Source organism: Colias philodice, chromosome 8 (assembly GCF_061535455.1).
Source record: "Colias philodice isolate Cphi_HAF_F1 chromosome 8, ilColPhil1 Martin Lab GWU primary, whole genome shotgun sequence".
NCBI classification, from domain to species: Eukaryota; Metazoa; Arthropoda; class Insecta; order Lepidoptera; family Pieridae; genus Colias; species Colias philodice.
This window is the reverse complement of record NC_143093.1, coordinates 9,224,744-9,236,169: the sequence shown is the minus strand read 5'-3', so window position 1 is coordinate 9,236,169 and position 11,426 is coordinate 9,224,744. Positions and strand designations below refer to the sequence as shown.

The 11,426-nt window shown below is 32.6% G+C and overlaps 1 protein-coding gene and 1 non-coding gene across 2 annotated transcripts in view; both read left to right on the top strand.

Moving 5' to 3' along the window:
• The first annotated feature begins 1,043 nt into the window (after positions 1–1,043).
• TRNAK-UUU (transfer RNA lysine (anticodon UUU)) lies at positions 1,044–1,116 on the top strand. Its single transcript has one exon. It is a non-coding gene; the product is annotated as a tRNA-Lys (tRNA).
• Positions 1,117–4,205: 3,089 nt separating this feature from the next.
• Positions 4,206–11,426, top strand: part of LOC149486741 (sodium-independent sulfate anion transporter-like) — a 39,420-nt gene continuing 32,199 nt past the window's right edge. Inside the window, exon 1 of the mRNA XM_089698390.1 lies at positions 4,206–4,799. Within this exon, the coding sequence (XP_089554516.1) occupies positions 4,391–4,799 (409 nt within the window). The 5' untranslated portion in view covers positions 4,206–4,390. The remainder of the gene's footprint in view (positions 4,800–11,426) is intronic.

Below are 11,426 nucleotides of genomic sequence, written 5' to 3'. Positions count from 1 at the left end.
TGAACCCCTCATAGACACTTTTGTGATTTAGTAAACAATTGAGAAGTTATTTAAAATATACCTAATTTTAGCACCTTTAATTCAAGATGGCGGCTAGCGCCTGGGTCCGTCAAGGTCGAAAACTTGGATTTTTATTAACCTTTCATACCTAAACAATATCGTTTCAAAACATTTTCTACGCCACCTTTTGTAGAGCATAAATACCTACAGACTGGATTATATAATTCTCACAGTGACATATTGCAACAAAATAATAAAATATATACAATGTAGGTACATAAAAAATATAAAACCTTTCTCGCTGCACTCAACTTGTACTTGACCGCATTATAACATTAATATCATTGCATTTTAAGTACCTACCTACCTATCTATATGGATAATATTATTATTTATTATCTTACCTACATGAAAATATTAAATAACTAAATATTTATCATGCTCTATGACCTATGTCCCCTGTACCACACACATAGAGGAATCTTTTATTTAGAAATTCCTTCATTTATCAATTTCTAATAATTTTGCCGTAGGTATTCGACACTCGACTGTTGTAAAAAGTATGCACCTATAATATCATTTTTCATCGCTCTTACTAGATCAGAAAAAAGATGTGTGGCACTCGGGGACTGCCGCGGTAAAGCTATTGCATAGCACACCTCCGAGCCCGTCGGAGTGGGAAGCGTGAGGTTTTTTCGTTACGGTATTTCTCGATTCGAACCCAGCGCTCAAGGCCCGCGATAGCTAAGCTATGCAATAGCTTAATAAAGTCAAGTCCATACAGAGCGAACAGCCTCGCGAGGCAGCTCGAATAAAGATATCTAGTATCTACCGATATCGAAGGTATTGCATTGTTGCAAAGTAATATTAAAATTGATTTATTTCAGGAACAGGAAATTATTATTTTTGAATACGTGAAGTGGTCACAAATTAAATCCATACAAAATACATAAAAACATTCCAAGTGAAGAAAAACAGAACTAAATTGTCAATGCTGTTTAATATAAAGTAATAGTACTATAATTTCGAGCACTTCTACATCGGCCCGGATAGCTCAGTCGGTAGAGCATTGGACTTTTAATCCAAGGGTCCAGGGTTCAAGTCCCTGTTCGGGCGGCTTTTTTTATTTTTTGTCGTTATAAAATAGAAATTATTTAAGTATTTATTTTTCATCTTTTCAAAGTAGTTTTAGTAGAATAAAAATAATAATTAATTAAGTAGTAAGAAGTTACTAAGCATTTTTAGTATGTACTTGTAGATATTCTGAAAATTGTATAGGTTTATTTTATGGTATTATTATTTACTTATTGAGTTTATTAAAAACAATTTTTCATGACATGCCCCATATTATAAAATTACCTACAATCAGGTTAAAAGTGCTTATGAAATATTGCCCAAGTCACATATGGGTAGTTCTACAAAGTAAGGAATTTTTAGCGGCTCAGCCAAATTATACTAAAAAAAACGTTTCAAAGTAATTAATTTGTACGGAATACTGTTATTTAAAGCTGTTTCTTGTTGGTCACTGAAAATAATTAAAAAAAACATTTATTTATGCCACGAAATCTTTGTTCAAAGTGTCAAATTCTCAGGATCCTGAACTGTCCCTCGGACAAATTCTGGTTTTAAATTCGTCCTGATTTATTTACTAGTCTGTATCAAGGTAATTTGAAAGCCAAATCGGTGAGTTTACTGTGTTTTCTTGCTAGGTAGAATAATTATTATCTTATTTTCCCAAAAAACATTAAAAAAATATTGTCAACATTTTGTCCCCACGCTTTCATATCAGGATCCTGGTTCATGTAAAATAAGCAAATAACAGCTAGGTTTTTTGCCGTGCGATGCTGCCGTTCAGCTGAGTCAATCAGACGTACGAAAGAGACAAAGAATATCATCTAGATATTCACACCTAGCGCGTAGTACAGTCAGCCCGACGCGGTGAGTAAGGGAAGTGGTGTCGTAATCAGTGAAGTTCCCAGAATCCTGGTAAGATATTTTTTACGTAATTAATAAATAATATTAGGAAATATAGCGTTTTGATACGTAAGATGCTGACGCAAAGGCCTAGTTTTGCTTAATTCTGGTTAAATGTTGTAAATTGATATGTTTTTTTTAATATTAGACAGATATTCTCAGGATCCTGGTCTCAGGTTCCTGTCAAATTGAAAGCCAGGATACTGAGGACCATCCATGATCCTGATAAGTTCACACTAAAACATTGTTTCTGCGTAAGATAATTTAAAACTTTCTACCTATAAACATTAAACTACGTATAAATTAATGAAATAAATCATTTGAGTATCTGTCGTAATTAAATATCTACAGATAATTAGTATTGGTAATGGTCATCTTAAAGTATGCACGTAATCTTTTAGAAACTTCGAAAAAAAGCATAAAACATTACTTTTACCGATCTTGGCAGTTCCTAGTACTATTTTGACTGTAGGTGTTTACACTACAACTTAACTTATATGTCTTTAATAGTCTAATAACAATGATTATACACATGTAAGTGTAAAATAAAGTTGGTTGCATTGCACTGTATTTTGAACACTAAATATGATATTTTGTTGTACAGAAAAAAATGTGAAACCAAAGGAAAGCTAGAAATTGAGGTATGAAAAAATAAAAATAGATCCCCTGAGATTGGCAGCTGAAAAAGAAAAAAGACAGACTACGATAAAAAAACAGACTCAAAACAGAAGCGAAAATTGAATTCCAAGAAATGTAGAGGCAAACAAAATGAAACAAAAAATGGAAAGGAAAATAAATACAGTGACTGTGAGTGCCTTATCTGTGGTGGTCTCACAGAGAAGATACTACAGGAAATGACTGGTTCCAGTGTCTAGTATGCAATAACACATGATGGATGATGCACATGATGGATGCATCAAAGGCGATTCTATATTGTTCACATGCCCTGACTGCTCAGCTGACTGTGATTTTAAAATTTAGCATAAAAATAATATAGTATTGAAACCGCCAAAGTTTAAATTTATAAAGAATAGAAAAAATTCGATCACGAGGCGGGACTCGAACCCGCATCCTTTCGCGCCATTCCGGGGCGGATGTTTGACCAATTCAGCCACTCGTGACCCGCCAGAGCAATCGAATTTATTCTATTCTTTCAGTTTTATGTGTCTAAGGGACACACCGTGCGCCATCTATTGAGATGATTAACAACCATCTCAACCAATATGAAACACTTTTCAGTGAATACAATATTGTAACGATGGAACACGACCTTTTTTTTGTTGAAATTGATATTTTTTGTTTTATGGCATTCAAATGCTTTATAAATATAAATTTATAAAGAATAGAAATATAAATTTATATTTATAAAGCATTTGAATGCCATAAAAAATATCAATTTCAACCGCCAAAGTTATTAATACCTACCTTTTTTATTATTTTCTTTTACTAGATTTAAGTACAATGCTAGGTTGAAGTGTCATTAAGTCTCAGACTTCATTATTTTCATGTTGTTAACTATCTTTAAGAAGATTTTACTTAATGTTTAATGCTCAATGATCATTTGATGAATAGAGTTCCTGTTCAAGACTCTTTAAGTATAGAATTAGTATGTAAGCCAAGCATAGAGCTATTTTTCGTTATTATTAAAGGTACTAGTACCATTAAAAATTTATTTAATAATACGAATTCATGTAAAACATGATAAATAAACGTTGATCTCATTAATCTCTACCGATTTTTGTTGTTTTTCTCAGTTTCCTGGTGACCTGCTCAGTTTCCTGTGGCTTGATTTCCTTAAAATGGTCATAAATCGAAAACTATTAGATATTCTGACTGTTCCGCTCTATATACTTTTAAAGACGTTGTACTCTTGTCATTAGACTGAATTCCGCAAACAGAACGTTTAAAAAAATGTGGGCCGAAATGAGACTCAATTTCTTCCATACTTTGTAGAACTACCCATATAATACCTACCTAAGTAGGTACCTATTTAAAAAAAAAGAAAATTATACGCAAATAACTAAAACCAAATGTTCTAAATTCAAAACAAATACGCGCATATATTGACACCCAAACTATTGTCACTATTGTATGCCAACCCTTCAACGTATTTACGTAACAAACGTTATTTCGCGCCATTTCACGACAACAATCGACAATGCTATGTAATTTTATTTTCCTCGCATTAAAAATTCGAACAGAAGCTACGCAGAATTCAGAACCACTCGTTAGCGCACAGCCGTCCGCGTAAGACGCACGGAGTGACGCAACGCGAAAAAAAAAACATTCCATATTTTATCTGTGATAGGTACTCGTATTATGTTCGACATTTAAAAACAGAACGAATAATTTAAAACGGTTCCATTCATAAAATGTCCCGCGCCTCCGCTTTCAAAACTGTATTTTAAAATCGAAAATGACAAAATACAAATTGAACAACACGGTGCGGTCGTCTTCGGAAGTCACCCTGACGTCCTACATGTCCGGGAGTATGGAGGGGAAGAAGGAAAACGTTTATCAGATACAGATGGACCCGGAAAACATTGGTTCGAACCAGACGTTAGACGCTATAGACGGTAAATGCAACGTGTGCCCTAGTTCCTGCGATTACAACGGGAAGCTGGCTGTGTCCTTAGAGAAGTCCTGTAGCAGGTTCGGATTGAATGAATTAAAAGTTGAGAATTTAGAAGAGGTGTGTCTGTGTGAGAGGTACAATGGTGGGTGTAAACTGTGTCCACGGTCCAGCCCGGCGCCAACTCTTACCATCAACCTGGAAGGTGGTCAAAAGGAGTGTCTCTCGTGTCACGGAACTTCCTTATATTCTAGTAAGTCATTATTTTAATTTTTAACACATATATCGATATTATCATACTATGTATTAGCTAAGCCTAGAGCATAATAATTTTTCTTTATGTAATCGTTCCCAATCTCTTTACGAAATTAGTATGTACTTACATTTGTATTTAACATACTGAGAACATATTATTATATTATTTTTATTTGTGTTTTAACTAAAAAATCTTCAGTAGGTAATTATTAACTTTTCGATATATTTTCGCTAACATAAAGTTTATTGCTCCATACCTTGCTATAAATAACAATTATTAATAAGGAAAATAAATACCCACAAATCATAATAAACAATTGATATATGCAAATAGCCAGAAGGACATATAAAAAATCCTATTTGTTTAGTACCTAGATAATTCAAAAATATAATTTGTTCGCGAACGCATTACTTTATCAAACAAAATAAAATATGCATAATAAATAGTTCCATAAAATAAATATGTAGCTACGTAAAGTAAGTAAATATTTGGAAACATCTTGGTCCTTATAAAAAACGCACACATCCAAGAGTTTTTTAGTTTTTTAACCGACATTCGGAAAAACGAAGAAATTCTCAAATCATAGCATATTTATTGTTTCCATCCCCGGGGGCCGTGGGTATCTTTGGAAGATTTCCCCACTATAAAAAAAAAGCATATTTATTAAATTGTTTAAACTTTAGACAGCCTATATTCCCCTAATGACCTCTATACGATATAAACAAATCACGAGTAAATCACGAACAATTTTTTTTCGTGTTATCTTCCAATATAAACATAATATAAGAACTTCCTGTTAAGCGCGTCACACACGGTGAAGATACTATAATATTTTATCTTAAGATACTGTTATATTTTATATTACAGTATCTTAACGCTTCCGGTATCAGCGTTCGGACCATCATTTTTCTTTTTGTCATTGCGTACCACCCACCCCTGTAGAACCGCCATCCTGTTACAAATGACGCGAAATTTTGTGGGTCATTTGTAACAGGATGGCGGTTCTACAGGAGTCTTAGTACGCAATGACAAAAAGAAAAATGATGGTCCGAACGCTGATACCGGATGCGTTAAGATACTGTAATATAAAATATAACAGTATCTTAAGATAAAATCTTCACCGTGTGTGACGCGCTTTAGAATTGACCTATTATCTATACGTAAAAATATGTAAGTTATCACTGCTTTTAAATTTGCCGTTCAATAAAAAGTTATCCAGAGCCAAATGCAAGAAGACCTTTAAAAATGAATACTAGATCGATTATGAATTTATAAAGCATTTGAATGCCGTAAAACCAAAAAATATCAAATTCACTGCACCCGATTTTTCAATTTATAAAAAATACGCCAAATAAATTGTAGAATATCATATTACATCGTCTCATTCATAAACTGTAGAGTTAAAGTGTTATAAAATTAATAACGACTATCAATGATTTTAAGATTACGCTAAACTAACTTGAAATGCAACGTTTAAACGTTTTTCCTAGTTTTTGTCATTTTCTTCCAAAATTGACAAACGAATTTCCCAAATCCCCTAGAAAGTCCCCATTTTCCCGAACTATTAGTTTGTAAAATTAATTACATTCAATAATATACAATGTCTGAATGGAATTTTACAAAAATCCAACACATTTATCTAAACCTTATCATAACTGTGAAATATGTACGTGCGGATGCTATAAACAATTTAATTGGAATATGACAAATACTAATATTACATAGAGCCATGTATCTATTATACAATAAAATATCACCTGTGTTATGAAATCACTTATTAAAATAAACACTATTAGAAGATGAATTTATTCATAAAGTTTATTTACTTAGGAGTTTGTATTAATGATTTATCCAGTAGTAACTAGGCACTGCGTATTATAAAATATGTAATATACCTAACGGTACATAAAATAAGCTATAAATGTGGAAATTTCTAAAACGCAATTTTATCGTATCACTGTATTTATTTCTTTAAAAGTAATTCATTCGTTTTTAAGCAAATGCATTTTATTCCTGTTTCATATGCTTCTTGATTCTTAATTTTAATCTCTATCTCATAATATATCTTCTAGATATACTTAATTTTAATTTCTAAAAGATTGTTTCCAAACCATGTTAATAATTAAGATATATTTTATTCGATATATCAAATAATTTTATCCTTCCTACCGCCTAAGATAATTTAATCATCATCATCACTACATAGTATAAAACAAAGTCGCTTTCTCTGTCCCTATGTCCCTTTGTACGCTTAAATCTTTGAAACTACGCAACGGATTTTGATGCGGTTGCTTTAATAGATAGAGTGATTCAAGAGGAAGGTTTATAATATGTATAATAACATCCAATAAATAGTGGAGAAGTACTGTTATTTTTGAGGTTTCTAATGTGATGTCGTAAAAAATTACATTTTTTCCGCTTACATTGCAAACGCAGGCTGAACCCTACGAGTTTTATCAAAATAATGTACTAAGTATTATAACACATTGAAAAGGTCTACAGAAAAGTCCGCGATGGTATATGTCTATCTCTTATGGATAACCAACAATAACTTTTTTTTGTCATTTACTTTTTACGACAAATAATGGCTAATTTTCTAAGCGATTTTAACCAATACAGCATTAATCCTTAACCAATTAAATACCTTGAATACATTGTTCATTTAATATAGATCTATATGGCCCTTTACACCGTATGATTTAAGTGAATATTTTCGAAGATATTACAGATTTAAAAATTGCGGGACGTAGCGTTTGTGGCGGGCGGCGGCACCGGCCGGCCGCCCGGTTAATATATTTTATACCCGTGCGAAGCCGGAGCGGGCCGCTATGTTTTTATATACAACGTTCACACTTCACAGTTTTTCTGTAGTATATTTAGTATCAGCATTGCACCCGTGCGAAGCCGGGGTGGGTCGCTAGTTAACTATAAATCAAAGGCATCAATTAATTCTAATAAGAAAAATGTAATTCCATGTTACAAACGATATGAAAAAATGTAGAGAACTCTAAGATTGCGATAAATTAACAGGAATCTTATAATACGCATTTTACAAATAAATCAGCCTTGATCATAACATTTATATTCTTCCGCGACCCTTCACTGCAATACTATAAGATCTAGATATTTCGATTAAAATATTGCATTAGTATTATTATTAAAGCTAAATATAAACGAACGTTAAAAACCTGAAATATAGCCTTTATCAAAAAAAAATATATAAAATATTCTAAGACGATAATTAAAATATGATGAAGCAACTCAAGCAAGTTATGAGTAGAGGTTTTTGATTTTTCTACTGGTATGCGCTAAGGAAAAGTTTTCAAAGAAAAGCCAGGATAGTTCCCGTTCCCGTGGGATTTACGGGGTAATAACCTATCCTATGTGTTAATCTATTTAGCCTCTATATATTGTGTGCTAAATTTCGTTGTAATCGGTTCAGTAGTATTTGCGTAAAAGAGTAACAAACATTCATACACATAGACGTACATCCATCCTCACAAACTTTCGCATTTATTACATTACTAGTAGTAGGATAGGATAGTAGGATAAACTATAAAAACCTGTCCCGCATTTAGCACCTTTATAAGTGATTATTATCTGATATTTCCGAATATTTTTTCAATTTAAATTAGCAGTTATACCGATACTTGTCTGTTGAATGGTTTTTACACGCTTTATATTAGCTTCACCTGTATGTTTGTATGTTTGTAACCGACTTCTTTGGGCGCGATTTTGACCCACTTTAAACGGCCAGATTTCGTTCAAACTTTGTAGATTTATTGAGGACCGATGACAATACACTAATTTGATAAAATAAATAATAGTTAAAAAAAAAAAAATAACACGCTTTTTATAGAAAACCGAACTAAAAGCGTGTTTTTTAGTTTTTTTAAACTATTATTATTATTGATTTACATTTTTGACTATAATGGATGAATACGGGTGCTATTTGTTACATGGTAATGAATATCTTCTTTATTCGTATTTCTTTGAAATAACGTAGTAATGTGCTATAGGTGTTTTATAATATGTCCCACCAGCGATCGTCTCTAATATATCTCGATTGTCATATATTGGTACCAGGCCGGTTACTCGCACCTACCTACAGCAGGAGCAATATTGGAATTGCACTCATAATTGGCTCCTTAATTTTGATGTGTTTATGCAAGCAGGGGCAATTTAGGAAAAATCTGAAATTGCTCCGATCGCTGTGCAACCGAGATTGTTACAATATTACTGCGGCAAGTACGTGAGTAGACGGCTTTAGATGCAGTTGTCTGTTGAACATGCTTATTGAAAAGTAATAAAATGAAGACATTGTGTGTGGCCTACTATATGAAAAATATCAAACAAGAGCTATAATAATAATCCTTAACTACACATTATAATGGTATAACAATGCACAATTAATTGTATTCAAAGAAACGTTGCAAATTGGTCACGAATCACGACTCGAGTCGATTTTGAATTAATACATTTATTACTAACCTATCTTACTACATTTATTGAATATAGGAATATTATAATATGTAAATAGCGGCTAATTTTCACGGCATGGCTTCGCTTTTCCCGAATTGACAGGGGTTAAAAAGTTACAATAAAACTTGTACATATTTCTCGTTCATTATTTTCTATTGATAATATAAGATTTATAATAGGTCTGCTTTGTTTTCAACAATGAAAAAAATGTGTTTGCCGAGCACACGTGTTAAACGTGAAGATTCTTTGACCATTCAAAGATACCAAATTCGTCGCCTACGACGGTACACCATACCACAGGACAGTATGCCATAACGCGACCTTGAAATTTTACTCTCAACGCGCCCAAAGAAGTTTCACTGCAATGTTGACTTCAACAAATATTTCCTCTTTATTGTGTACTTTATAGTCCGATGGTTAATCCAATAGTTTAACAAAAGGGATGAAGTATACCTAAGTGGTATGACTGACTGTGGGCGTACGATGATATGTTATTGCAATCGAATTACAGTTAGAGAGCATTCGCAGTTCTTTAACTCAATTCCTGCCGTACATAATAACGTATGTAATAATATCGTGACGTCATGACTCTGGTGAAGGAAGGCAAACCATGTTGAAAAGGGATTTTAGTAGAAATAATAATTCTTAAAAAAAACAGCAAAACGTCTTCAATACCAAATTCATTTGCATCGCTCCATTCCTCTTTATTTTTACTTCATGTTAGTTTTTGAATAAACAAGCTTAGGTATATTATAGTGATCTAGATAAATTATTAATTCTTTATTTTTGAGACCATGAGAGAGTATATCACGACTGCACTTATTCATTATTATAAAAATAAAAATAAATATGTCCAAAATAACATACTCAATACTAACCTGAAACGCACTTTTAATGAGAAGGCAGTTGAATCTAAGCACTTTAGAACTAGAACTGAGGTATTTTTATGGTTGAGTAAGCAAAGCCTGATAACATTATAACTATCCGTTACGCTTATAATCGATTTGCTATGTCGTATGTACGTACGCAAAATAAATGAGAGTTTTTAAACACATTGAAACACATTTAAGTGGGTGCAATTTACAAAATTGGTATTTTGTACTGTTATAGCCTGTCGGAATAATAAATAAATAATGTAAAAATATCGCCCAATAGTAATATTATATAATTTAAGTTAATAGATTAGGTGCATTTATTGTGTGGTATACGTAACGACTGATCAAATCATGTAGGTATAATTATAAAATGACGTATTTAACAATTGACTACAACTTATCTAAACCTAACATAAACCTGCAAATTTCAAGGTCAAATTCGTGTTTCTACAAATACTTTTTGAAACAAAGATTTTTTTATCTAGGCCTTTTAAATAATAGGTACCACCTACTTTTCCTTTAACCTAGTTGTCGACTTTATTCATAATTCCCGCTACACTCTGTCACCTTTTTATCCTCATTTCAAAAAATACTTTCTTACAGATGCACAATGCAATTTATTCATAAAATTTTCCTCCCGACATCCTCATTTTATTGGTGGATAAATCATTTTTGACTCACTACAACGTTTTAAATTCGATAAGAGGATAGTGAGGGGACGTTGTTCAAGGTGACTAGCTGATGACGTACTTATATAGGTATCCTAGCGTGCTAACAAATTAATTTTATATAAGACTAGCCATTTAGCCACTTCCCCGCTTACCCGCTGACCAACTCACTATACTGTGCCGGGGTGAAGGAATTTTACCAATAATTTAAATACACTAAATTTGAACTAAAACTCATAAAACATTGTTAGGAACTTTAATACTTAATAGTTATTGAAATCCTGGAGCAACTGGCAAAAGCCAAAAAAAAAACTAAGAATAGCTCTATCGCCACAATAAGACTAGATTTAAAAACTGCAACCAAATCGATTATCCGTTTAGGAGCTACAATGCCATAGACAGACAAAAAGTTACACCCACGATACTAGATAAACATTGCTAAACATCAAAATTCAAACTAATTAAATCTAGCAATAGGATGGAAAATGTTATGATATATTTCAATATAATTTTCCCGAATACTGGGTAGTGCGTAGCGTCTATTCGGAAAAATTTTAAGCTATTGCATATATCGCGGGCCTTGAGCGCGGGGAGCGAAT